Source organism: Bubalus kerabau, chromosome 13 (assembly GCF_029407905.1).
Source record: "Bubalus kerabau isolate K-KA32 ecotype Philippines breed swamp buffalo chromosome 13, PCC_UOA_SB_1v2, whole genome shotgun sequence".
Taxonomy (NCBI): domain Eukaryota; kingdom Metazoa; phylum Chordata; class Mammalia; order Artiodactyla; family Bovidae; genus Bubalus; species Bubalus kerabau.
In genome coordinates, this window is record NC_073636.1 from 73873760 (window position 1) to 73901532 (window position 27773).

The window sequence follows — 27773 nt, forward strand, 5'->3', positions numbered from 1 at the left end:
AAGTCTGGTTGCTCAGAGACTCTGCCCTCGGAGAGGATGGAACCCTCTTCCTAAGAGCTGAGTACTGCCCAGCACTGAGCATGATGGGGGAGCAGGCAATAGACCCTGTCTGCTCAGCTTTATGGAGTCAAAATGTCTCCATTAAGATGAAAATGATTTAACTGAAGACAATAAGACAAGCCCAGGAACACGGGTGGTGGAGGGGAGCCCTTTGTTCAGGCTGATCCTCAGGCGCTCCCAGCCTCACCCACACCACGTTTTGTGAGGCTGAGAGGCACTGCTGGCCGGTCCTCCCAGCCAAGGCCTTCACCAATGCCATTCGCCTGCCCGGGGGGCTCTTCCCTCCCCTTTTCACCCACTGACCCTCCCCACCCTCATGTTAGAACTCAATTCAAACTTGACTTCCTCAGGGACCCCTTTTTCTCCACAGGGTCAAATCTCCCTAGTTAGAGGGGAAAATGTGACTACTCATTTGCAACACTGAAGCCGCTGCCGTTTCACTCACCGTGTGTCCGATGGGACTGTCAGCTTTCTGAGTGCAGGGATCCTGTCATTCACTGCTGTTTCCCCAGCACTATGACCAGGGCCTGGCTCATGCAGACACATCCCAGTAAATTTGATAAAAAAAAAAAAAAGGATGAATGCTCCATAATCAGTTTTTTATTACTGCAAAGTTCCAAAGTGATCCAAAGCTGAACCACAAAGTACAACATTCATGTAGATGATGATAACGCAGCTTAAACTCGCAGTTCAACAAAAGTCAAGTCTATTCAGTTCAAATTAACTTCAACGTATTACAAAGAACTAAGAAGCCTAGTGGGGCCACTGTGGGAGTCAAAAGGCAAGTCCCTGCCGGGAAGGGAAGGACACGGACTTCAAGGAGGTTTCTCCCCATCCCACCTTCAGGAGCAGCAGCCACACCTCTGGGCTCTTGAAAGAACTTAGGAATCTTTATGTGGGAGACAGCAGCACAGAGCCACAGACAAACGCTGGCTGAGGGAACAGGTTCTACATTCTTGTCATAGGAGGCTCGGCCAAAAGGCACTGGGGCTCAGAACACGGGGTGCCGTGCCAAAGACAGGGAAGGGGTCGGCAGCCTTGGAGAACCAGCTCAGCTGGCTGCCATGGGTGTAGGCGGGCCAGGGTTTCCCAGTCCTCCTTCCTTTCCACGCCGGCCTGTGTCCCGTGGGACTGGCAGCTTTTTAAGCACCCAGATGGACCGGGGTGACTGGAAGGGCAGCACTGGGTCTGGAGCATCTGGGCAGAGACCAGGCTGAGCACACTGCTGATGAGCACCCGTTGCTGTGACCTGCTCGCTGTCCACAGCACAGGGGAGTGCAGAACAGGGGGAGACTTTGCCAACAAAACGTCTACTTTCTGACTACACTGAGCTTAATGTGAACAGGCAGAGCCTCCTGAGGGGTGGGAAGCCATCACATCTCTGAGGGGGAGCAGAGGGGGCTTCAGAGCCCACTCTGAGGCCCGCCAGGTCCAGAAGCAGGCACAGAAAAACGTGCTCAGGCAGACAGGTGTCCTGCTGCCCTTCTGGGATTTTAGTTTAAGCTCTGGTTAACCTCCTGCCGCAACTTCCGCGCAGGGCCGTTCCGAGGCTCTATCTGCAGGAGGCTGTCGATGTCTGCAAAGCTGGATCTGAAGTCCTGAGGAGAGAGAGGCTGTGAAGACCTGTAGTCCTGAGAGGAGAGAGAGGCTGTGGGGACCTGTAGTCCTGAGAGGACAGAGAGGTTGTGGGGGCCTGTACTCCTGAGAGGAGAGAGAGGCTGTGGGGACCTGCAGTCCCGAGAGGAGAGAGAGACTGTGGGGACCTGTACTCCCGAGAGGAGAGAGAGGCTGTGGGGACCTGCAGTCCTGAGAGGAGAGAGAGACTGTGGGGACCTGTACTCCTGAGAGGAGAGAGAGGCTGTGGGGACCTGTACTCCCGAGAGGAGAGAGACACTGTGGGGACCTGTACTCCTGAGAGGAGAGAGAGGCTGTGGGGACCTGCAGTCCTGAGAGGAGAGAGAGGCTGTGGGGACCTGTACTCCTGAGAGAGGAGAGAGGCTGTGGGGACCTGCAGTCCCGAGAGGAGAGAGAGACTGTGGGGACCTGTACTCCCGAGAGGAGAGAGAGGCTGTGGGGACCTGCAGTCCCGAGAGGAGAGAGAGGCTGTGGGGACCTGTACTCCCGAGAGGAGAGAGAGACTGTGGGGACCTGTACTCCCGAGAGGAGAGAGAGGCTGTGGGGACCTGTACTCCCGAGAGGAGAGAGAGACTGTGGGGACCTGTACTCCCGAGAGGAGAGAGAGACTGTGGGGACCTGTACTCCCGAGAGGAGAGAGAGGCTGTGGGGACCTGTACTCCCGAGAGGAGAGAGAGGCTGTGGGGACCTGTACTCCCGAGAGGAGAGAGACTGTGGGGACCTGTACTCCTGAGAGAGGAGAGAGGCTGTGGGGACCTGCAGTCCCGAGAGGAGAGAGAGACTGTGGGGACCTGTACTCCCGAGAGGAGAGAGAGACTGTGGGGACCTGCAGTCCCGAGAGGAGAGAGAGGCTGTGGGGACCTGTACTCCCGAGAGGAGAGAGAGGCTGTGGGGACCTGTACTCCCGAGAGGAGAGAGAGGCTGTGGGGACCTGTACTCCCGAGAGGAGAGAGAGGCTGTGGGGATCTGTACTCCCGAGAGGAGAGAGAGGCTGTGGGGACCTGTACTCCCGAGAGGAGAGAGAGGCTGTGGGGACCTGTACTCCCGAGAGGAGAGAGAGGCTGTGGGGACCTGTACTCCCGAGAGGAGAGAGAGGCTGTGGGGACCTGCAGTCCCGAGAGGAGAGAGAGACTGTGGGGACCTGTACTCCCGAGAGGAGAGAGAGGCTGTGGGGACCTGCAGTCCCGAGAGGAGAGAGAGGCTGTGGGGACCTGTACTCCCGAGAGGAGAGAGAGGCTGTGGGGGACCTGTAGTCCCGAGAGGAGAGAGAGGCTGTGGGGACCTGCAGTCCCGAGAGGAGAGAGAGGCTGTGGGGACCTGCAGTCCCGAGAGAGAGAGGCTGTGGGGACCTGCAGTCCCGAGAGGAGAGAGGGGCTGTGGGGATCTGCAGTCCTAACAGAAGAAAGAGGCTGTGGGGACCTGCAGTCCTGAGAGGACCGAGAGGCTGTGGGGACCTGCAGTCCTGAAAGAAGAAAGAGGCTGTGGGACCTGCAGTCCCAAGAGAAGTTAAGAGGCTGTGGGGACCTGCAGTCCCGAGGAGAGAGAGGCTGTGGGGACCTGCAGTCCTGAGAGAAGAAAGGCTGTGGGGACCTGCAGTCCTGAGAGGATAGAGAGGCTGTGGGGACCTGTAGTCCCAAGAGAAGTAAGAGGCTGTGGGGACCTGCAGTCCTGAGAGGAGATGAGAGGCTGCGGGGATGAAGCCTGGGCCCCAGGAGACCAAGCGGGGTTGGGGACCACTGCTGAGCTGGCTTTCTGCACCCCAGGCTGGAGGCCTGTCAGGAGCACCTGGGGCCTCTGGACAAGGAGGGACATGGCAGGCCCCCCCCGACCTGGACCATGCTCTGGAAGTGCCACCATGGGCACAACTTGTTCTGGCTCTTTGGTGCCTCTGGACAGGATCTCTTTACCTTGAGAGCCTTGTAGGCTTGAGCCCGGCGGTAGAATGCCTTCACGTTCTTTCCGTCCAGCCTGAGGGCTTCTGTGCAGTCCTTCACCGCCTCCTGGTACTGCTTCAGCTCCAGATGGCAGAGTGCCCTGCGGGGAAAGACCGGGCTGTCAGCTGCTCCCTTGGGGCCACTAACTCTGAGGAGCACCCTGAACACTTTGTGCTGGGTGCTTCACACTTTCCTCAGTTCTCACAGCCACCCAGCCCGCTTCTACAGAGCAGAGCGGCTCAGAGGAGTGAAGCGGCTCCCCAGGCTTCCTCCTCTACTGATGCACAGACCCGGGACTTGATCCGGGTTTGAGCAACTTGAGATCTTGACAGTGTTCAGAGCTATCGTCCACCTCATGCTCCCACACTTAACTCTTTCAAGCAAGAAAAGGTTTCTGGAAACCTTCCCCTTGACAAAAAGATCTACCTTAAGAAAAAGACACATAAATGAAAGTGTTAGTTGCTCAACCATGTCTGACTCTTTGCGACCCCAAGGACTACAACCTGCCAGGCTCCTCTGTCCATGGAATTTTCCAGGCAAGAACACTAGAGTGGGTTGCCATTCCCTTCTCTAGAGGATCTTCCCAACCCAAGGACTGAACCTGGATCTTCTGCATTGCAGGCACATTCTTTACCATCTGAGCCATTAGGAAAGCCACATAAATACTAGGCTCTAATTAATTACATGCACACTGACATGTTAGGGGTGAAATGTAAAGAAGATGGATCAACAGATGGCCATAGTGACCAACCAAACTGTTGTGATAGTTGTGTAACAGTGTTACACAACACTGTTTTTAACTGAAGTTATAGTTGTTTCTATAACTTTATAAATTTAACTGGGAGTATATAGGTGTTTGATATCCAATTCTTCCAACTTATATTTTGCATCATTCCTACATTCTGCTTATCATCAGTGGGGGAGAAGTACATGCTTGTGTGTATCCTTCTTATTCAATTTTAGTCCTCTTCCCCAGTGACTAAAAATGAAACACTGTTTTCAGTGGCTATGGAATATTCACTTGTCAGGAGACATAGTTCACTATTCCCAGTTAGTAATAAATGACGCTGCTATGAACATCCTTGTACATCAATCTTAGGAGGGACTGCTGACTGCTGCACCAAAAGGTACGTGCATTTGAAATTCTGACTATTACCAAAATGCTTCCCAAATAAAGCAACTGACCTTAGCAACACAGGTTTGAACTGTGCAGGTCTACTTATGGGCAGAATTTTTTTTTCAGTAATACTGTGGAATTACATCATCTGCATTTGGTGGACTTTGTGAATGCGGCAGAACTCAGGTATGAGAGGCTGACTGTAAATTATATAGAGATTTGTTGACTGAGAGGAGGGTCAGTGCTCCTGACAGCCGACTTGTTGAAGGGTCAACTGTACTTAAGAATAGTTACTAACAGAACCCATTTTCCTGCAACTGTACCAACCCTGGGGCTCAGCCTTTTAAGTTTTGCCAATATGGAAGAAAACAGTGTCTATTTTAATGTAGTTGCTTTAAATACAGTTAAGCTGAATACTTTTTACATTTTACTTTTTTTTTATTTTGGCTGTGCTGGCTCCTAGCTGTGGCACACGGAATCCAGTTCCCTAATTAGGAATTGAACCTAAGCGCCCTGCATTGGGAGCATGGAGTCCTACCCACTGGACCACCAGGAAGCCCCCAAACTGAGCATCTTTACAGATTTTTTAATCTTATGAAATAAAATGTCTCCAACTTATTTAATGACTTCTGTGGGTCGCCCTCCACCATCACCCTGTATAATACCTTCCCCACTGCAAGATAATTAACCCACATGTTGTTTTAGGACTTAATGGTTTTACTTCTTCCATTTGAAACTAATCCATTTAGATTTTAAAATAAGGAGTGACGATGGAGGTTCAAGTTTCTTTTTAATTCTTTCCAGCCAATCCAACGCCATTTATTGGATAATTCCTCCTTTTCCCCACAATTTATCATATACTAAATTCTCTTATGTTATTTTTTCCTCATGAAATTGTTACCATGGAATTATTACCATTATTCCTCATGGAATTATTATCATGGAAGAATGTAAAAAAAAATTCTAGTATTTTCGTTCAGATTGCATGGAACTTATAAATTAACTTAGGAAAAGCTTCTCCTTGTATCAATTTTAAAGCAGACACAGGGATTTCCCAGGTGATCCAGTGGCTAGGATGCCACATTTCCAATGCAGGAGATCAGGGTTCAGTCCTTGATGAGGGAACTAGATCTCACATGCCACAACTAGGACCTGGTGTAGCCGAATAAATAAAAAATAAATAAAAACTAAATTAAGGCAACACAAAATCTATGGCATTCTTCCCACAGAAGAGGTCCTATGTTTCAACACTTTCTTCTTGAATTTAAGCAGGTTCTGTGACTGCTCTGACCAGTGGAGCAGAGGAAAGGACACAGTTTGAGTCCCACGACTAGGCCTCAGAGGTCTTGGAGTGCCTGCCTGCGCTCTGGGAACACTTGCTCTTGGAGCCTTTAGCTGCTCCTGTGAGAAGCCAACTACCCAGAGGTCACCATTCTGTGAGGAAGCTCAAGCTGGCACAAGTGAACAGACTGCCAGGAGGGGAGAAAAAAGGCTCCAGCTCGCTCTATTAGTCCCATTCCCAGCCATGTCAGTCATCCCAAGCCTGGTGCCAGATGTGTAGGAGAAACCTCTGTGCTGTGCTTAGTTGCTCAGTCGTGTCTGACTCTGCGACCCCATGGACTGTAGCTCACCAGTCTCCTCTGCCATGGGAATTCTCCAGGCAAGAATACTGGAATGGGTTGCCATGCCCTCCTCCAGGGGATCTTCTCAAGCCAGGGATAGAACCCACGTTTCCTGCATTGCAGGCAGATTCTTTACTGTCTGAGCCACCAGGGAAGCCCAAGAGAAGCCTTTAAACGACTCCAGTCCCAGCACCCTTCTCGTTGATCCTGAATGAGACCCTGAGTCGAAGAACTGCCTTTCCTGAACTCCTGGTTCACAAATCATGAGCAAAACAAAATGGCTGTTGTAGGCCACTAAGTTTTAGAACAGTAGGTCCTGATCTTAATTTGAACACACAAGAATTCTAAGGAAACTGACGTGCTCTCCCAATGGACTCTAGCAATTTTAAGAATAAGCCAAGTTTCTGGGAAGTAGAAGCAGCACAGTGTAAACATTAGGTACTATTTGGTGACTTCTGAATGTAACTGTTATGATGAAAATGATTCCATATGAATGCCAAAGATCATATTTAAGGTATTAAAAATGCATAACTTTGGCCTATAAAATAATCACCTGTGGCTTTTGGTAAACCGAATATTCTATATCCAGGGAGAAGGGTTTTCATTACAAAGTAGGAGTCTGAGAGACAAGATGAATGACTGAAAAAGAACCTAAACTTTCATCTTCAGCCTGTTTTCTTAGGTAAAATGGGACCATGACCTAACCTGAAGAATTGCTGTGAGTGAGACTCTTCTGGAGGTCCATTCAGGACCTGACAAACCGTAGGTGCCAAGTACCTGATGGTGATACCCACTCAGATGTCAATGCACAGAGAGAACCGAAGCCTAAGTTGATGCACCATACAGATGCATATGCACGAAGTGGAGCATTAAAATGGCATCTGGAAGGTGGTATATTCAACCACGTGGATAGAAAATTCAGTTTTGTAACAGGTTTCAGTCTTCTAAATTAAATTTATAAAATCAATGTAATTACAACCTAAAGCTCAATGGATTGAAATTTATCAGTCAGCCCAAGGCTGAGCTAGATGATCAAAGCTGGCAAAATAGTCAGCGATGCTCTGGTTACAAAGACTAATGAAGAGATCAGCCTACAAGATACATTACAAAGCAATAGTAGTTAAACGGTGTGGCATGGACATATTTGCATGAAAACCAGTATTTAAACAAAACATTGTCCTGAATGTGGTAAAAATCCAGGAAAATGGGTTAACAGAGATCTCTAGCAACATGAGGTAAGCAAGGACAGAGCCCACAGAAAGAGGAGTTAGACGATGTTTCTGCACAAACATGGACGAATGGGCTGCAGTCCTTGATCCCAAGTGCGCCTGGTTGACTGAGGCACCCTTGGCTCCAATCAGCCAATAAAATCACAGGTCCAAAATGCCCAAATCCATGCTGTGAAACTAAAGGTTCCCTTTTTAGGTCATTTGGCAAAAAAAAAAATGACCTTAATTGACATAAGGCTGCTTCATCTTTCTCGATACTATTCTGTGTGATCATGGAATTTCCACGTTTCACTGCAGAAATGCTAGTGATTAACTTCAGCAAACTGCCCAGACACTGCTGGAGTGTTAACACAACTCATTATATATGCACTATCATCCCTTTCTAAAGTCTGAAACACATTTTATCCCAAGAGTTCTGGATAAGGAGCAGTGAGCCTATAGGAGATCCGAGATCTCTGAACTTAAGAGTAACGTGAGTATGTTGGTTGGGAAGGGAAAACAGACTCACAAGATTTATTAACATTTTATAGGAAATGTTTAGAGCAGATCTGGTCCTTTGCTGAATGTTTTAAGCCTCTCGACAGTAAAACGAACAGATCTCACTGGAGCCAGGTTCCAATTCTATCTCCACCATTTACTGGCTGGGTGAGCTGAGGCAAAGCCCTTCCATCTGAGCCTTGGTTTACTTGACATTAAGACAGGAATGAGCACCTACTACTAAAACCTTTGTGGGCTATTGCAGAGCAGGCACTCATACATGATGAAGGGATGCTGCCCTGGCTCCCAGGCCCTCACTGCTGGTGGAAAGGATCACTGACCACTGGCGACAGCTCAGGATGAAGGCCTTTCTACAGCCCCACAAGTCCAACACCTCAGGCTCAACTAGACCCTCTCTCTTGCTCAGGTCAGGTAATTCCCTAGGTTCTACCCTGAGGCTCACAGACAGTCTGGCAGAATTTATAACCAGAGGGTCTTAGAGAAGCCATGGGCTGAGAGTTAGGGAAGGCACAGAGGCTTTGAGACTTGTGTTGGGCTCATGTTTGCACAGCAAGCCCAGAGCTCTTACTTACATCCTATGCTTACCTGGTGAGTGAAAATTCTGGAATGGGCTGAAACAAAGCCCTGGCTCCCTGTGGGAAACCCCAGTTTCTACCCATTTAACAGAGTGAATGCCACTGGCAATGCCCATCTCATGGTGACCAAAGGGAACGTGAACACACGTTCTGAGATGTAACATAGAGGCATACCTCATTTCTCTGTGCTTCACAGATACTTTGAAGACACCAGAACTGAAGATTTGTGGCAGCCCTACATTGAGCAAGTCTATCTATGGGTGCCATTTTTCCAGCAGCATTTGCTCACTTTGTACCTGTTTCACACTTTGGTCATTCTCACAATATTTCAAACTATTTCATTATTAGTATACTAGTCACAGTGATCTGTGATCAGTGATTTTTGATGTTATGATGATGACTGGTGGTTGGCAATTTGTGGCCATTAAATTTTTTAAATTAAGGCATGTAGGTTGTTTTTTTAGACATGATGCTATTGCACATTTAACAGACTACAGTAGATGTAAACACAACTTTTCTATGCACAGGGAAACCCCAAATTTTGTGTGACTCCCTTTCTCCCGATAAGTCACTTTACTGCGGTGGTCTGGAGGCGACCCTGAGACAGCTCTGAGGTCTGCCTGTACTGACTAAATGCCAGGATACAGAGCCCATCACAGTCCGAGAGAAGACTGCGGGAGAATGTCCAGTGTCCTGAAATCCCCCAGGCCAGCCGTGTGAAAGGTACCTGTTGCTGTACGTGGCGGATTCCAAGTTACTAAACCAGAGGCTCTCACTGTACTTCTCAATCGCTTGCTTATGGTTCCCCTTCTTTACAAGTTCATTGCCTTCCTCCTTCAGAGCTCTGGCTCTCTCCACATCCCCAGCAGAAGGCACTAGATACAAATTCAGAAGAGGAAAAAACCATGGAGCGGATGCCCAGCTCAGCCTGAGGAGCTCTCTTGGGCAGCGCCTCTTCTAAGCCGTCTACAGCGCTCTGTCCCCCGAGGTCTCCTGCACTGTGCAAAGCGCCCTGCCTGAGTCAGGAGTTCCCCCGAGCAATGGCTTCTGGGAAATACACAGTTTTTCATTCAGAAGAGGTTGGGGGCTCCTGATGTAGATATACTTCCACACACACAATGATATATACGCAGTAGAAAGTAACCCAGGTTGTGGCCTCAGCACTGCCGCTCAGGAGCTGGAAGCCTGTGGGACCTAATGCTTCTGGACCTCAATTTGCTCACCGACACATGTGGGGCAATACCTACTCCACCCTGGGCTACTGTCAGGATGAAATGGGGAGAAAACAGGAGACAGTCCAGAGCACTGTATAAACTTAAAGCAGGAGAGTAAGTGAGGAAGTATTTAAATAAACAAGCATCTGGTTAAATAAAAGAGAAGAGTGGAGCTCTTAGGTTTCCAGAAAAGGGCAGAGGAGCCCCTACTCCTCAGCTGTTCTGGTCTGAGTCTGGCGGTGTTCTCCCCAACCCAACAGCTGAGCTCTGTCCCAGCCTCGAGGAGACATAAGGAGAACAAGGTGAGATCCAAATTGCTTCATGGAGCCCTGGGGCTTCACTTCACTGCACAGCCCTGATGAATTATTCCAGCCTCAGCTCCCGTATCATCTACTTTGTCAATTTTAAAAAACTTTCTTCATAAAATACTGAATATTTACGACAAGGGTAAGGTTTTAGGAATAAAACTAATACCCTTGAACTGATCCCTCATATTAAGAAACAGAACGTTTACTAAGACCTTTTAAGTCCTATGAGCCTCTCCCCGCCGGTCAATCCACCTCTGGAGGAAACCCATTTTCCTCAATTCTGTGCCCCTGACCCTGTTCTTTTAAAAACTTTTAATTGGAGGATAATTGTTTTACAATGTTGTGTTGGTTTCTGCCATACGAGACCACGGCCCCCATTCTGGGTTACTTTAACTAGATCTGATAGTATCTAGAAACTCTTTACTGTTTACTTTGTTTGAGAACTTCAAATCAAGGAATACATAATTCTATGTATTCTACTATGACCTGGATTCTTTTTCCCCTCAAAATTACATTCCTGGGATTTTCACACCCATAGCTGCTTCACTCTTACTCTTACTGCTGCAATGCAACTGTTTCATCTGTTCCGTTCATAGGGACTTGGGTTATTTTGCTTTTTGTTCTTACCAACTTTTTGCTCTGAACACCTTGTACCCTTGTGGGCACATGTACAAGGTTTTCTAGAAGCAGAGCCAGTGCGTTGCAATGTACACAGCATCACCTCCTCAGCTTCACCTTGACTTTGCAAGGCACCCTAGGCTGCACCATGTGATACCCCCACTACCTCATTCTCTAACTCCTTCCACTGTCTCAGCTGAAAACTCCCTTCCCTTCTCGCCTGAAGAACTTGGTTTTTAAGGTCCAGCTCAACCTGTCACCTCCATGAGACTTTCCCCAGCTTCCCCCAGCACCCTGACATCAGTTCCCAATTTGAATTCCTCAAACATTAGAGACTCTAAAGTACTCGTTCTCCTGTGTTTTAGGTGTCTCAGTCTCCCCTGGGCTGGGACCTTTCTGAGAGAGCCTCTCCAGGCCCCACATGGCTGTGATTTCAAAACAGCGAAATAAATAGGAGGTGCACTGAAGCCATCAAGTTAATTAGCGGCTCATGTTCTCATTCTAGGGAGTGAATGCTGCCCATGGCCAGACAGGTTTCCTGTTGGGAAGGGGAGAATCCCTGTCCTCCTGTACACCCAAGGCCAGGCTGCAGCCCTGCCCTCTGAGCCTCCCGTCCTCAATACTGAGCCTGCTGGGCTGGGAGAACTCCCCTGGAGCCTTGTAAGTTTCCTGTCGCCCCTGCCCAGGGAAGGTCCTCTCTGTTCCATAAAGCTGAGGTCTCCTATTTGGGGCTACCTGACCTTGATCTCCCTTCCCTTGTTTACTCCCTTCCAGAGACTAGTGTGTGAATTCCGCTGGCTATGGAGATGGAGCAGATGGATGTCAGGCTGAGCTCATCACAAAATCTCAGGCCCTGGTCACAGGGACTAGTTAAGGGAATGGCCTATGTTTATAGGCTAGACTATATTAAGAAAAGATGAGCCAGGGATTTTAGTGGAAGAAACCCTCTTTCTTAGGGAGCTCTCAGAGAAACAACCCTTTCTCTCCCTCTTCTTGGTCATGAGGCACGGTACGCATATATGAGGCATAGAACTGGTACCGCTACTGTACGACTCAGGAGGGAAGACTGCCTGAAGACAAAGCTGACACATCATAGAGAAAAGAGTGGACAGAAGGACAGAGAAATGGGAGTCTGATGCTGCAGTGAGCTACTGGAGCAAGCCCTGCCTGAAGGCCCTTTTTGTTGTATGAACCAATATGTTCTTTTTATTATTTTTACCACATGGAGTTTTCTGTTTCTGCAACCAAAAACATCCTAAATGATACATCTCAAATGCTGCCAAAGGAATGAGAAGGGAACGAACACCAGATAACTGGGTGCCAGGCTGGGAGTTCACTGTGCCTTACATCTGTGGGGTTGGCTTTCCCACTGCCACTGCAGCGCTGAGGAGACCGTCCCCAAAGGGTTACACTTCTTGTTTTTTTACTTTGTTTATAGGACTTTAAAATTAACTCATCTTAAGCGAGGCCAGTTTTTATAGGATAACTCTAAAGAACGTGGCTCTGTGGAGACCGCAGCTCTCTCTGGGTGTGAAGTCACAGCTTACCTCTGCTCTTCGCGCTTGTGGTTCCTTTGGATTTGCTTTTAGATGGCTCTTTGTGGTTTTCCAAAGGCAGACACTCCCACCTCTTCTGAGACGAAACAGGCACCAAGGGAATAGAGGGCAGCTTCTGGCGCCACTCAGGCCCAAAGGAGTCCATGAGAGTTCTGGTCATTCTGGAAAGGCAGGCAGGATGACAGAAAGGTTTCCAGCTGGGTCAAGAAGGTATTCTTTCTCTCATAAGCCCAAAGGAGGTGTACGAGAGTCAGTTATCATCTTCCCCTGGTTTGAACCATTGCTTTGTACCCTTCTAACTCGCAATAGGAAAGGAACAGGAGCCTGCCACCCATGAGGGTCTTTTCAGGTCAGCCACCATGACACTCCCTCCCTGCCTGGCCCTTGCTTGGTCACACTGTTAACTTCAAAGAGAGGGATCTGGTGCTTGTTAAGGTAATTCAACCTCACCCCCAAGGAACCACACATGCCCCCAAGAATGGACCCCATGTTTTCTTTTTTAAGAAATTACATTTACTTTTAATTGATTGGATTGCTTTACAACATTGGTTTGATTTGTCATATATCAACATGAATTAGCCATAGGTGTATGTAGGTCCCCTCCCTCTTGAACTTCCTTCCCACATTCTATGTTTTCTTAATCTATTTGAGCTTCCCTAGTGGCTCAGTGGTAAAGAATCTGCCTGCTAATGCAGGAGACCACAGGTTTGACCCCTGGGTCAGGAAGATCCCTTGGTGAAGGAAAATGGCAATGCACCCCAGTACCCTATCCTGGGCAATCCCATGGACAGAGGAGCCTGGCAGGCTACAGATCACAGGGTTGCAAAAGAGTTGGACATGACTTTGCAACAAAACAACAACAACTTATCTATTTACAAGGCCATGCAAACACCTGACATCTCATTAACGCTCAGAGATTTTTAAACGCAAATCCTATGTCATTCTCAAATTGTAAAATCTTTCAGTGGTTCCCACTGCATTAGGCTGGCAAGGCCTGAGACCTGGTCCCCTCCCATCGCTCCACACTTACCATGTGCCACACTGCCTCTCTCGATCCTCATGTTCAAGTCTTTCCCCTCCCCACCCCACCCTGGGACAAACCCCACCACTCCCTACTCCCCTCTTCAAAGCTCAGGGAACATGCTGGTTTTGTTAACTGATCTCTAGTACTTAGCACAGCACCTGTCACCCAGCAGGACCCAGAGGTATGTACTGAGTGAGCAGATGAAGCCAACGGCAAGTTCTGCTTCTACAACCACGTTTCTGTGTTACTGCAACGAAGAGCTCACAGACTGCTATCACCACAAACTCACGGTCTCTGGCTCAGCCCCCAGAGCTGTTTTCCTGATTGGTCCAGCTACTTCAAACCTCTACCCTCCTCCACCCGATGCTCCTTAACCCTCCTCCCTTGGACTTTCTCACACCCTGAACACAAACCTCCCTGCCTGGACACACTTCCTACTTCTCTATTGCTACAGAAGAGGTGACAAGGCCAACCCCTCCACCTGCACTCAGGATCCACTGCTCCCTGCCTCCCTCGGGCCACACTCGGCCAGCACTACCCTCTCTCACACCTATAGCCTTTCCCTCTACTGACTCCAGCTACCAGCATCGAGCTCCTTCCTCCTGAACAGCCCTCTGCCCCTTCACAGCCACATTCCTTTAATCCACTGCCATCTGCTTCTGACCCCAGTGGACTGACTCCATCAGAATCACCAGTGACTTCATTCTGAAACCCTCAGTGTACTTAAGCTGACTGAACACCTGATACGAACGACATCTTCATCCTGCAAACACTCCTGCCTCTGTGACACTCGACGCTCTAAGCTTCCTCCCGCTGCACTGGCTGCTGCTCCTCTCTGTGCCCCTCAAACGCTGGGATTCCGCAAAGCTCCCTGGCTCCCCCACTCGTGGTAGTACTCCATTTTTCTCCCAGAAAGTCAATCTCTATGTTCAACCTGTGTTTTTCTCCTTTGCTCCAAATGCACGTAAACATCCAGCCGGCCTCCTTGCGTCTCTAGTCTCCGGCCCCATGCTGCCACCTCAGCATGTCAACCAGCTGGACACCTGGTTCTTCCCTTCTCCCCACCCTCCAACCACCAAAACTTGTCAAAATACTGCCTAGATGTCCCCTGAATTGGTCCCTTTCCACCTTCTCTTTTGGATCACTGCCCACCCCCTTCCTATTCTCTTCTCCTTCACAGTCAACATGGCAGGCAGCCAGCTGGCTTTTCTCTCAAATCTGCTCAGGCTGCCCCCCAGCTGAAGACCCTTTCACAATGCCTCATTGTGTTCGGATGAAGTCCAAGCCCCTGGACACCAGGGCGTGTGTGACTGGGCCTCGTCACCCGTCCTGATCTGAGCACTTCGCCTGCCGCACCACGAGCGGCAGGCTTCTCACCACTCCTCTAACACCTCGACTCACTCACGGTGCACGTGCTGCCCAGGCCCCTTGCTGGCCTCTGGCCCAGACAGCTATGCATTTCTGTCTCGGCTCACCTCCTCCCCAAAGCCCTCTCTGGACCTCCTCCCCAAAGCCCTCTCTGGACCCCCCACTGGCTGGCAGGTACGTCCCACCTCAGCCCTCATCACACTGCCAAAGTTTGCCTGTGACTGACTGCTGTTCTCCAGGAGACTGGGAGCTCTTCGAGGGCGGGCAGAGGTCTGTCTCCTCCTCAGCCTGGGCCTGAGTGCAAAGTCTGGCACAGAAGTGGCAAATTTTGTTGAATGATAGGGACTGAGAGGAAGCACAGAGAAAATAAGTCAAGCCAGAAACGATGCACTGAACAGATACCACGCAAAGAGGGGAAATGTGATCAGTTACATGTGACTGATGAGACTAAAGACAACTGCTCAAGAGACCAGAAAGAATTTCACCTGAGGGGCCTTGTGAAGGGATCCCAGTACAATACACTGAACCATATCCACAAACGACAGCCCCACAGCCTGGGGTCACAGCTGCTTGCACTGTGTCTTCCTTTCCCCACTCTAGGAAGCTCTCTGAATCAAGTGGGGTCTGTATCTCTTTTTTATCTCGGTATTTCCCGCTGAATCTGGCTTAGACAGAGCTGAACTAAGTATTACTGGGTGAATACATTTGAGCATCTAGGCAAAACAACAACAAAAAAACACAAACCCCCCCCACAAACTCAGTAATTCTGACTCCTTAAAAACCTGCTAAAACACCACAGCAGATCGTCCTTCCACACTTTCTGCACATGCTCATTAGAAGTTTCTGAGCCTAAACCACAGGGTTTGGCCCCAGAGAACGCCCAAAGCAAAGGTTCCAAGCCCATCGGAGAGGACAGGACAGGACATCCCAGAGAGACGGCCTCAGTGACTTGGGCTCACCTGCTGCTGCCTTCCAAGGCTGACGTCACGCTGTCATCAATCTGCAGCACGGTCACGTAGTCCACGTAGGCCAGAGGGTACTTCTCCAGGGCCTCGTAGGCCGATGCTCGCCGCAGTAGGGGCTTCAGGCTGAAGGGAACCAGGGCCAGTGCTCTAGGACAGGAGGCAGAGATGTCACTGGGCTGCTGAGTCCCCAGGGCTCCCTGCCCCCACCCTCCCACAGTTCCTTCCGGTCTGGGTCATCAGCAGCATTCAGTGCATGGGAGGTCATTTCTGGCAACAGATGCTGTGAAGGATGTCAAGTCTCATAAGAGGGGCTTTTCAACTCAGACTGAAGTTGAGAAGGGAAGGACAGAAAAACACTACTACCGGGAAATATGTGTGTGTGCGCATCAATTTTCATAGTTGTGATCCCTCTGAAATCAAGAATAAGTGCCTCATAGCTTCCATGCTCCTCTGTTTTCTACAGAGTGTGGCTGAGTGGGAGTAACAAACAGGCCTTGGAGTCAGATGGAGCGGTGTCTGAATTCCACCTCTGCCACTAACCATGAGACCCCAGGCACATCACTTGACCTCCACAATCCAGTGCCAGCCTGGGCAGAGTGGCAAACTTACCCCACAGAGCACTTATGAGCGCTCCACAAAGGAGACCTAGCACAGGGCCTGGTACAAATCAACCGAGCAGAGGCTCCACGAGCATGCTCACCTCTCTCCTCCTCTCCCACCCACCACCAGGGCCCGAAGCTAAGGCAATATCCCAGGATATCAGATTCCTGAGGACACATCAGATGCAAGTGCTACTTCAGTGATGACCATGAAGGCAATCTCAGACTGGCTTCAAGAAGAAGCATGAAAAACGGTTTAACATGCTCTATACCTGGTCAGTGATGGTTACCATTTTCTCCTTTCAAGGCTATCTATTAACCACCATCCCTCTTTCTTTCCCTCTCTCTTTCTCTCACCCACATCCATCCCAGAAAAAAAAACCTGAGCATGCCAGTCACTGGTCTGCAACTCTAGGTCACGCCCAGGTTCTACGTCTCACAAAGACTAAAGGCCTTCCTCTAACTGACCACCCTACTACTTTCAGCAGCAGAGATGAGGCTCCAGGGACACAGGTCAGGGGCCACAAGGACCAAGGAGAACTTCCTATTTTCAGTGGCCAGCTGACCCTGAGCGACACTTCCTAATGAGAGGTAACTGGTGGGGCCAGAGAGGCCCAGTCTCCTCTCCCGAGCCCCCAGCACCCCAGGGGCAGCCCTGCCCGCTCACAAAGTGCAGTCCTTGATGCAGTCGATGCAGTTCCCGTCCTTCAAGTGGCAGGCTGCTCGGTTAGAGTAGAGAACACTTTCTTTTTCTGGATCCGAAGAACCTGCCCCGGAGAAAACGCACAATTAACAGGTTGGGAGATGGGTGCCTTGGGACACTGGGGGCGCATTCCACACCTTGAGCTCTCTGGGGTTTAGTAAAGGGCAGCAGAGATGACTGTAACCCCATCGTGCATGTTGGTCTGATGGACTGGCAAGGGAGTAAGAACACCAAGCTTCCTGCTATCCACAGGGACCAAGCATCTGCTCATCTACTCAGTCATGCACTGAACTTGGTACCAGGCCAGAGATCAAAGTGAAACAACTCAAAGAAATCCACAGTTTAACAACTTGGGGGTGTGTGTATGTGTTAATTTTATTACAAGAAGCATGAAAATCCAATAAAAAAAAAAAAGGAGACAAAATTCTGATAAACGCTATGATAAATGGACTGAACAAGTGTTGCGGGGACATAAAAAAGACTAATTCTACCTGGTCAAATCAGAGAGGACTTCGCCAAGGAAAAAACCTCTCAGTCTGGCAGCACTATGGAGAGCTTAATCAGGGGAAGAGCCCAAGCTATCCTGTGGGGAGGGGAATTATCATAGATGTTTCCCTAAAGACCATCTTTATCCTCAGCAATCTCAGAGGCTCAAGTCCTTTATTGTGACCATGATGACTTTCATTTTCAAAAATAATTTTTCAACCACTAGCAGGGGCCATAATGAAAATAAAACATGGAAACTATCAAGTGTTGACCCAGTGATTCCATTCCCAGGCACATTCCCAGAAGAACAGAAAACAAGCTCTCCTTTGAAAATGGTAAAACATACAGACAACAGCATAATAGGTACTTGCTATCCATCACTAAACTCAGCATATGTTTTATTAATATTTGCTTCCCACCTTTTTGGGGTTTTTTTGTTCATTTATTTTTGGCTGCATACCAACCACAGATGAAACCTGTGCCCCCTGCAGTGGAAGCACGGAGGCTTAACCACTGGACCACCAGGGAAGTCCTCTCACCTTTTTGGTTTCACTATGACTAAATACCTCTACTCTCTCCCCTCTGCCCCATCCCCAGGTCCCCAAAAGTTGCCACAGTCCTAAAGTGGGTATATCACATTCTCATGTGTGTCCATCTTTATTATATAGGTATTCACAGGCAAGACACAATATCCTTTAAATAACTCTTCCTAAGTGGCGTCATATCGCCTCTCCTTCTGCTGCTAGCCTTCTTTGCTAATTATCATGTTACCACATTGATGCAAAACCTGCTTCATTCAATACCAAACATAATAAAATTATCTTGTCTTCCCTTTTGTTGCCGGACTCCAAGGGAGACAACAAAGTACAGAGATAAGTAAAAGACATCCTGGCCCTTGAGGAGTAAGTGCAAGTGTTCAAACTTTGCTACCCATCTCAAGTCATCGGAGCATGGTTGCTCAGAAAACAGCAGTGGTGTGGCAGAAACATCAGACCCCCAAATCCAGCCTGTGACCCTGTGCAAGTCATCCAATCCCCTCCGATCACATGTGCTTACCTATCAGATGAAGATATCATTTCACAGACTGGCTGAAGGTTCACTGTGTTAGGTTGCTCCCTGCTCTCCTTTCAAGATCAGGGAAATTGATCAGAGAAATCAAGGAACTTGCCCATAAATTACCTAGAAAATTAGTAGCAGGATCAGAACCAAATTCTGGTCCCCTGCTAAACTGAGAAGAGATATCAGTATGGCTCTTTTTGGGGCCTAGAATAAATCCCTACAAAAAAGCCAAGTTTTTCCAGGCAGCTGGGGTAGGATACAAAAAAAAAAAAGCAACTTTACCAAGTTGAGATGAGGAGATGGGCCTACAGAGAAAGGTTCTAGGAAAAAAAAAAAACATGGGGGGGGGGCCGGCAAAAGAGTGGCTTGAAACTGAAAAAATTCAAACAAAATCGACTGGAATTAGGAGAGGATCTGGGAAGAAGTCCAGAAAAATGATTAAAAACTTGGATTTGGGAATTGGAGAAACCCCTGTTCAAATTCTGCCTCTGATTTCAGCGTGTCACCCCAGAAAAAGGGATTTAAGTCTTCTGGAACCCTCATTTATAAGGCATCTTACCCATAAGTTAGTGGGAAGATATAAAAAAGGGAGAAAGCCTATCATGTCTAGCAAGTACTCAACAAATGCTAGCCAAGGAAATGAGAGAGAAGGAAAGCGACGGGAAAGAGGGACTACAGAAAAGGAATTCTACTGAGGCTCCAGGATAAGCCACTTCAGAGAGGCCTTGGACAGAGAGTTTTGTTGGCTGAACTGAGCCAGAGGCCGGGAGGACTGGTAAAAACACGTTATTCCTCTGTTGAAAACTCTCCAGCAGCTTTCCATTAGGGAATAAAATCCAAACTCCTTCCCATGAACTACCGTGTAAAATGCCTGTCTTTGTAACTGATCAAGTCTTGCTACTCCCTCCATTGGCTCCCATATGCTCTGAGTCCTGAACACACCAGGGTACTGCTGTCTGGGGCCTTTGTTAATTACTGCCTTCTTCACCTGAGGCGCTCAGCACAAAATTTCATGCAGCTGGCTTCTTCTGACCATTCAGGTATCACCTCAAATGTCACTTCTTCAAAGAAGTTGTCCTTTACCTTGCATTTCTTCATAAAAGAGCTCCCTAGTCAAATCTACCACACCACCACATTTGTCTTCTTCACAGCCCAGATCATTTCCACATAGTTCTTGTTTAATATTCATTATCTTAACACATTATTGACTAGAGATGTACTAATATGTTTCTCGTTGAAAGTCCAAAGTGTTAGCTGCTCAGTTGTGTTCAACTCTTTGCGACCCATGGACTGCAGCCCACCAGGCTCTTCTGTCCATGGAATTATCCAGGCAAGACTACTGGAATGGGTCGCCATGTCCTATTCCAGGGGATCTTCTCTCAGGGATGGAACCTGGGTCTCCTGCATTGCAGGCAGATTCTTCACCATCTGAGCCACCAGGGAAGCCCATGTTTCTTGTTACACAAACATTACTGACCAAAAACATCAATATCACTTACAAAACAAAGGACCAGCCACAGGTGTTTCTGCAAAAATCCCCAAGTCAATGAATTAAGATCACATCTGGGGCCTCCTCATTAACAAGAAAAAAATGCCCCTTGACAGAAAGGACTTGCTACACTCATTACATACAGTTGCTTAACAATGTTAATTAAAGCGTGTACAGTTGAGGAAAATGAGAGTTGCCTCAGGGATCAGAATGAGGCTTGAATATTAGAATGGGGTCCAACAAGACAGTTAAAAAGCAGGCAATCTATCAGGGTGGTCACTATCAAAAGAAGAAAAAATAAAATGTGTTGGTAAGGATGCTGAGCAGTTGGAATTATTGTGCCCTGTGGGTGGGAATGTAAAATGCTAGTTATTACAGAAAACAGTTGGGAGGCCCCCTCCTTTCCTGCAAATTAAAAATACAATTACGATCTAATCCAGCAATCCCACTTCTGGGTATATATTCAAATGAAATTAAAGCAGGATCTTGGGAGATTCTTGCACATTCATGTTCATCATAGCCAAGAGGTGAAAACAATTCAAATGTCCATTAACGGATGAATGGATAAAGACAATATGATGTATCTACACGATGGAATTATCAGGTAAACTTAAAAATGAAGGAAAGCTTGTCACATGCTACAACACAGTTTATAATGTCAAAGATATTATTCGGTCACAAAAGACAAATATTGTGTTATCCCATTCATTTGAAATACCTAAAGTAGTAAAAATCATTGACACATAAAAAAAAAGGTGGCTACCACGGGTGGAGGGGGTAATCAGAGTCTAGTGGGTACGGCGTTTCCGTGCTGCAAGATGAGAAAGTTCCAGAGATCTGTTGCACGAAAATGTTACAAGAGATTAAGTTTGATGTCGTTTTTTACCACTATAAAAAGTGATAAAAGATCTATTAACATGAAAATGTATCTCTGTTATGTCATTAAGTAAAAAAGGGCCAGTAATAAAGCCACGTTACAATAATAATAAAAGCGGAAAGAAAGGCCAAGGAAGTTTCTCGTAGGATGCCGAAGGTCGGGGAGGGGGGAAGTAATGGTCAAGTGCCGGGAAGACCCGGTGGCCGGTCAGCCGCGGGGTAAACGGAAGCCCCAGGCCGAGAGGGCCAGAGCGGGGTCCGGGTAGCTGGGGTCGGGGGAGGCGAGAGGGGGAAGCCGGCCTGGCGGAGAAACGGGGGTGCGGGGGGCCGGGGTCGCACCTTGTTCCTGCAACATCCGCAGCGCGCGGCTGTAGAGTGTGGCGGCCTCGGCGAACTGGCCGTTGCGGAAGCTCTGGTTGCCGGTGGTGCGGAGCTCCTCCACTGACGCCGGGGGTATGGGGGCCATCCTGGCGCTGGGCCGGTAAACTGGGGGGACGCTACAGTTCCCGGCGCCAAGACCGGTGCAACGCCGACCGGGCGGAAGCTGCGAGTAGCCGTGCCGGCCGGCTACGGAGACGGGGACTGGGCGTGGCGTGGCAGGGGCGGGGCCTGCGCGGACCGGAGGCGCCTAGTGCCCCGCCCTCCACGCACGCTCAGTTGGGTACCAGCGCGCTGGGAGTTTGCAACTGCGGTGGGCATCTTGGAGTGATATCAAGAACCCTGCAGGTGATACTCTTAACAGGTCACTGCTCGCCTAGGGTGTACATTCTACTGCGGCCTGACATTCAGTTACTTCATGTGCACACGAAGACGATAATTTCATTAATGTGATGGTGCTCTAAGGAAAACAAAACAGTAATGCCATAGAAGGTGACCACGTGGAGACTTTTTAAGTAAGAGGGATGGGAAGGCATCTCCCAGAGACTAATAATTGAGCTAAGACCTGAGAATATAGTAGGGAATGCTGTTTCAGACAGAGGGTTAGCAAGTGCAAAGGCACTTGGCCTGGAAACTGGCACCTAGTTAGATACTGATTTTATAAATGAATGGACTGATAGGTTGATGTAAATCGCTGAGGGAAATGAGCTTATCATCAGCCTCCTCTGACTTCATTCTATGCCCCACTTAGTACTCCATTTTTTTTTTTTTTAAGCTGCTTCTTGCTACCTGTGCACATTATGCTGTTTCCCTTGCTTCCTAACCTTTGCTTATGCTCTCTTCTTCCTGGGATTCTTTTCCAAACACTTTTTTTCCTCTTGCCTAATCCTCACTGAGCCAAAAGTCAACTCAAACATCATCTCCTTTATAATCACCCTCCTCTGCTCCTATTGCTCTCAGGTTTTATTCCTAATTTAGCTCTTATTCTGTGATTGTCGGCTGATGAAAATTCATCACGAGTCAATCTAATAAAGAAGTGGAAAATTTTACTTGAGCCAAGTTGGAGGATTGTAACCTGGGACCACCATCTCAGTTCTGAAAACTGTTCCAGACATTAGAAGTCAGGGCACAGTTATATAAGTTTTTTGAGACAGAAGGCAACTGTCATCGTGACCCCTTACAAGATCAAGAAGGAATGTCATCCTTTAAGGAAGTCTCTTGATGCTAGCAGAATGTTGCTCTTTATGGTTGAGCAGGTATTTCTGCCAATGGGGAGGTTTGGTTGATGCGTAATGCAGATACATAATGCACAGTAGAGGGGACAGAGGAGGCCAAAGGGCAGAGAAAAACATTTACGTTCAAGTTTTTCTTCTCCTGGGACCTCCTTGGTGGTCCAGTGGTTAAGACTCCGTGCTTCCAACGCAGAGGGCACGGGTTTGATCCCTGGTCCAGAAACTAAACTCCCACATGCTGTGTAGCACAGCAAAAAAAAAAAAAAATTCTTGTCTTTCCATAAAATATGTATTTTATTTCACATCAGTTTACAGTGTTTCTTAGACTGTGAGGTCTTTAAAGGAAGTGAGTTGGTCTTATCTCTCCCCAGGCCCTATAAGATCTGGCATGCAACATGCACTTATAAAGTTTCGTCAACAAAAACCTAGTCTCTGCCGTCAGGTATTTAGTTACACAATTGATGGTTAGGGACAGCAATTCCTGCACAACTGAATCCGTGTGTACCTTTAGTTGCCTGTCTTTTTCTGAGGTTATGCATCCTGGGATCTAAACAACCTCAAATTGTGTAACACTGTGTTGCTAAGTCACTTCAGTCGTGTTCGACTCTGCAACCCCATAGACGGCAGCCCACCAGGCTCCCCCGTCCCTGGGATTCTGCAGGCAAGAACACTGGAGTGAGTTGCCATTTCCTTCTCCGATGCATGAAAGTGAAACGTGAAAGTGAAGTCGCTCAGTCGTGTCCAACTCTTAGCAACCCCATGGACTGCAGCCTACCAGGCTCCTCCATCCATGGGATTTTCCAGGCAAGAGTACTGGAGTGGGCTGCCATTGCCTTCCCCGTAAGACTGTAGCACACATTTATTTTTAAAAATCCACATGGACCCATGCAGCTAAAACCCATGCTCTTTAAGGGTCAACTGTAATTATTTGTGTAAATTCAAAACCTAACCAGACCTTAAACTTTCTGAGGGCTTGGGTAGCTCTTTCATCTGAATCCCCTCAGTCCAGCATAGATAGGCCCAATACAAAAGAAAAGAAGGAACACTTAGTGTGGCAGGGAATCCAGATCACTCATACACATACACACACAAATGATATCTACTCAACAACCTCCATTTTTACTTTCATAATTTTGCCTGAGATTCTCTGGGCCTAGAAAATGAATCAAGATTTCTCTAAAGCAATCACAATAATCTCATTCTTTTACTAATGATTGGGCAAGGAGTGAGCATGTGACCCTGATCTAGCCAATGAGATAGAAGGATGTATGCTGGGTGCTTATGGGAAAGGTTTCCTTCCCAGGTAAGAGATACAGGACTTCAAATAGCCTTTTTTGCTGTTTTTCTGTTGGGTTAAGGATATGACACCTGGAGTTGTGGCAGCCATTTTGCATCTGAATCAATAAGCACAAGTACGAAAAGCCAACATGCTGAATTGGGCCAGGGGGAATGATGAAATCGACCTTGTTGTGTCAATCAACCCTACAACTGACTCCTGGACTTCTTAGAAATAAACAAGAAATGTGATACGGTTGGGCCACTCAAATGGCTGTTCTCTTGTTCTCTGTACATCCCCTTCCCAAACAGAGCCTGCTTCAGCTACACCCTACTTACATGACTGACCTTCCTATGTACCTGTCCCAAGCCCCAGCTAATGACAGCTTACCAAAGGGGTGGTGAGTGGCTAGCCCCTTTGCTGGTTTCCTTGGTAACTAATGAGCCCACCTGAGATCAATTCCTCTATAACTGATAATTCCCCATTTCCCAGCTGGGGAGCAAAGACTGCCACTGTGTCCTGCCTGCCATGCACTGCACATGGGGTTTTGTAGATGACATACCAGAGGCTGCTTTGAGTAACTTTCTACAAGCAAACTGGGATTTTTCCATTTTCTTAATACTCACTGATGGTGGTAGCAACTGAGGATTTATGAATTTCCATACCTGTTTATGAGTTTCCATAGGAGTTGTGAGTGGAGCCGAAGCTTTGGCTCTCATGCCCAAGGAGAGGGTCCAAGTGGTTGTCCAGTTTGGTAGTGCAGGCTTTGGAATTCTATCCTGGAGAAGGAAATGGCAACCCACTCCAGTACTCTTTAAGACCTGGAAAATCCCATGGACAGAGGAGCGTGGTGGACTATCCATCTGGATTTAAATCCCCAAACCTATACTTTTAGCTATGTGAGCTCATCTCTCCGGCCTTATGAGAGTAATATTACCTACCATAAAGTTTTAAAACTACTAAGTGAGTTAGTGGTAGTAGTAGTAGTTTAGTCGCTAAGTTGTGTCCGACTCTTGCGACCCCATAGACAGTAGCCTGCCAGGCTCCTCTGTCCCTGGGATTCTCCAGGTAAGAATACTGGAGTGGGTTGCCATTTCGAGTTAGTAGTCGAGTATCGAGAACATGATAAGCAGTGGAAAATAATAGATAAGACTGAGATAGTTACAGGCTTGATATAAGGATTAAATAAGATAATATAAAATGGCAAATACATGGTAAGAGCTTAATGTGTGCTAAATCGCTTCAGTCGTGTCCAGCTCTTTGTGACCCTATGGATTGTAGCTTGCCGGGCTCCCCTGGTCATGGGAGTCTCCAGGCAGGACTACTGGAGTGGGTTGCCATTCGCTCCTTGAGAGGATCTTCTCCACCCAGAGATGTAACCCGAGGCTCTCATGTTTCCTGGCAGGCGAGGTTCTTTACCACTAGCGCCACCTGGGAAGCCCCAAAAGCTTAATAAACCTTGGCTATTTTTATGTCCGCAAGCTGGCTCAAAGGTAAGGCTCTTACGAGAGTGGGGCAGTTTGCAGGCTGATGCTCCGTGACATCCAAGGAGACGTTATGTACGTTCTACCGTCCACCTGGAACAAGAATTCAACCACCGAAGAACGGCAGAAAACCACAAATAGCTCCAGGGATACCTGCAGCAGCGCTTCCCAGCAACAGTGTAAACTTGGCTGGTTAAGAATTGACAGTTTTTTATTAAGCCGGTTCTTCGCAGGAAGTCTCAGTATTTGTGTCTGAGAAACGAGGTGGGCAAGGCCCGAGGCAGAGATGAGTTCTCGGGTCTCAGACCGAGTTTCTTGGGCGAAGTGTCGCAGAGAGACAAGGACACCAAAGCTCGAGACCTGTCTAAAACTTCCTCCCGGGAGGAGCCTCCACGCTTCCGCGGTACCGGGTCCGCGCCCTAGCGCACCACGTGACTGGTGTCAGCACCACGTGACCCGGGGCTAGCCCTCGCGGCCCCGCCCCGCTCCCGCGCAGCACGCGGCTTCCGGTAGGGGCGGAAAGCGGAAGTGTGGGAGGGTCTGCTGGGCGGGATCGAGGAGGTCCCGGGGGAGGATGGAGCAGTGAACGGGTCTGGGCGGCTGCCGGCAGCGCCATGGAGACGGTGCAGCTTAGGAACCCGCCGCGCCGGTGAGGGGCCGCTGGCTAAGAAGCGGGTGGAGGGAGGGAAAGACGGGGACTGGCGGAGGGGAGACCCGGGCGTGCGAGCCCCCTTGGAGGGGACGGACCTGCGGGGCGAAGTGATCCGGCTGAAGGGGCACCTGCTGAATGGGGGAACCTCTGGCCGGTGGGGGGTCCGGCCACGGGGGATAAACGTGGGGCTGGTTAGAGAGATCGCTTGCCGAGGCGGACATCCTGGCGGAAGGTGGGGGACAGGTGGGGAGGGTAGCTGCTGGGGGGCTGGAGACAAGTTAGGAGAGCACCTGCTGAGGGAGGGGACCGCTGGGTGAAGCCTGTCCTAGAAGGGACTCACTGAGTTAGGATGCTGAAGCCAGATGAGGACCTACGAGGGGCGTCTGGCTAAGGGGTGGGTCGGGAACTAGCCGAGAGGAGAGCTGGGCAGACTTTTCTAAGGGAGGGAGTCCCACCAGAGGTGCAGTGGGGAGGGTCTGTTGAGGGGAGAAGCTTTGCTGCCTGAGGCCGGAGGTGTGCCGTACAAGGTGGACGGTCTAGTAAGAGAGGCTTCGTGCAGGGCAGCGATTTAGATGTTTTTGGTAGTGTCCCCTCTCTAGATGATGGCATCTTTCCTTTCTGATATCCAGGATCTTCCTAATCTTCCTCACTCCCACACTGGGAGGTAGACAGAGAAATAAGAGACTGTTTTCAAGATGGGCAAATTGAGGCCCAGAAGAGTTGAGAGACAGTCGTGTGTGTTTCCTTTTTTTTTGCTCTAGGTCTGGCTCACTGGACTCAGCCAGACTGTGCCCTTTTTTCAGGTCTCTATTGTTTTGTATCAGCTCCAAATCCTACTGCTCCCTGGAATTGTTTTAAGTCAAGATCAGGGGGAGTGGCTGATCCTAGATAGTCTGACCTCCTGAGTTGGTTGCAGTTGTATCAGTGATTTGCTCTGTGGACCCCCGGGGGTTTTCAATCACACTGCCACATCTGGAAAAAAATGGAGAGTACAGCTTGAGGTGCCATGAAGTTTGCTTCAATTTCACAGAGCCCTCTGACTTCCTGTAGCAGAATGAGCTCTAAAGTAGGAAGTGTTCAGTGTGTGGGAGTGCGGGGCAATGGAGAGGTGAAGGAAAGGGTTCCACAGCTGGGCCTGTGCCCTTGGCTTTTTTTGAAGTGCACAAACACTGCAGAAGGCAAATAGCTGGTTGGGATGGACTTGTAAGTCACCCTACTGTAGTGCGCCCAATCTGAAACACAGTGATTTTTGCATCCATCTAGCACTTACTGGGTGCCAGACGTTATTCTCGGGCTTCCCTGGTGGCTCAGAGGTTAAAGCGTCTGCCTCCAATGAGGTAGACCCGGGTTCGATCCCTGGGTTGGGAAGATCCCCTGGAGAAGGAAATGGTAACCCACTCCAGTATTCTTGCCTGGAGAATCCCATGGACGGAGAAGCCTGGTAGGCTACAGTCCACAGGGTCGCAAAGAGTCGGACACGACTGAGCGACTTCATCTTCACCTTCACCTTCAGATGTTATTCTCAGTGCTTTCCGTGTCTGTCATTGAACCATATGAATTTGCTGATATTTGACCATTTTTGATGTATAAAAATAGTAGTTTCACATGGTTCAGCTTAACTGTTGACTCGTTTGACCGTCACAACAATCTTATCACCTGTATCTCTGTTTTACAGGTGATGAAACTGAGGCCCAGAGAGGTTAGCGATTGGGCAGAAGTTGCACAGTTACTAAGTGACAGAGCTGGGATTTTAATCCAGGCAGTCTAGTCCAAAGTCCGTGCTCTCAGCTGTATCACTCGGATGCCTCTCTGGGAG

General features: G+C 48.6%; 2 protein-coding genes across 3 annotated transcripts in view; one reads left to right on the forward strand and one right to left on the reverse strand.

Annotated features, from left to right (window-relative positions):
* Positions 1-642: 642 nt before the first annotated feature.
* On the reverse strand, positions 643-21610 carry TOMM34 (translocase of outer mitochondrial membrane 34). Its single transcript, XM_055545097.1, has 7 exons — positions 21275-21610; positions 16990-17089; positions 15718-15870; positions 12358-12527; positions 9398-9545; positions 3603-3729; positions 643-1658 (listed from the first exon to the last, which is right to left on the reverse strand). The coding sequence occupies exons 1-7, from the start codon at positions 21399-21401 to the stop codon at positions 1554-1556; spliced, it is 930 nt and encodes a 309-aa protein (XP_055401072.1). The 5' UTR covers positions 21402-21610; the 3' UTR covers positions 643-1553.
* Positions 21611-23798: 2188 nt separating this feature from the next.
* The window catches only part of STK4 (serine/threonine kinase 4), a 93791-nt gene continuing 89816 nt past the window's right edge, over positions 23799-27773 (forward strand). The window contains exon 1 of one of the 2 annotated variants that reach the window (XM_055545099.1): positions 23799-23848. In XM_055545099.1, the coding sequence (XP_055401074.1) occupies positions 23814-23848 (35 nt within the window). In that variant the 5' untranslated portion in view covers positions 23799-23813. Of the gene's footprint in view, positions 23849-25824; positions 25955-27773 lie in introns of those variants that run through there. The other variant, XM_055545098.1, reaches the window with a different exon arrangement.

Coding starts and splice junctions, on each gene's coding strand:
- TOMM34 (XM_055545097.1), bottom strand. CDS start 21,401: ATGGCCCCCATACCCCCGGCGTCAGTGGAGGAGCTCCGCACCACCGGC. Junction 17,090..21,274: donor GCGGATGTTGCAGGAACAAG/GTGCGACCCCGG, acceptor TCTCCGGGGCAG/GTTCTTCGGATCCAGAAAAA. Junction 15,871..16,989: donor TGCATCAAGGACTGCACTTT/GTGAGCGGGCAG, acceptor CTCCTGTCCTAG/AGCACTGGCCCTGGTTCCCT.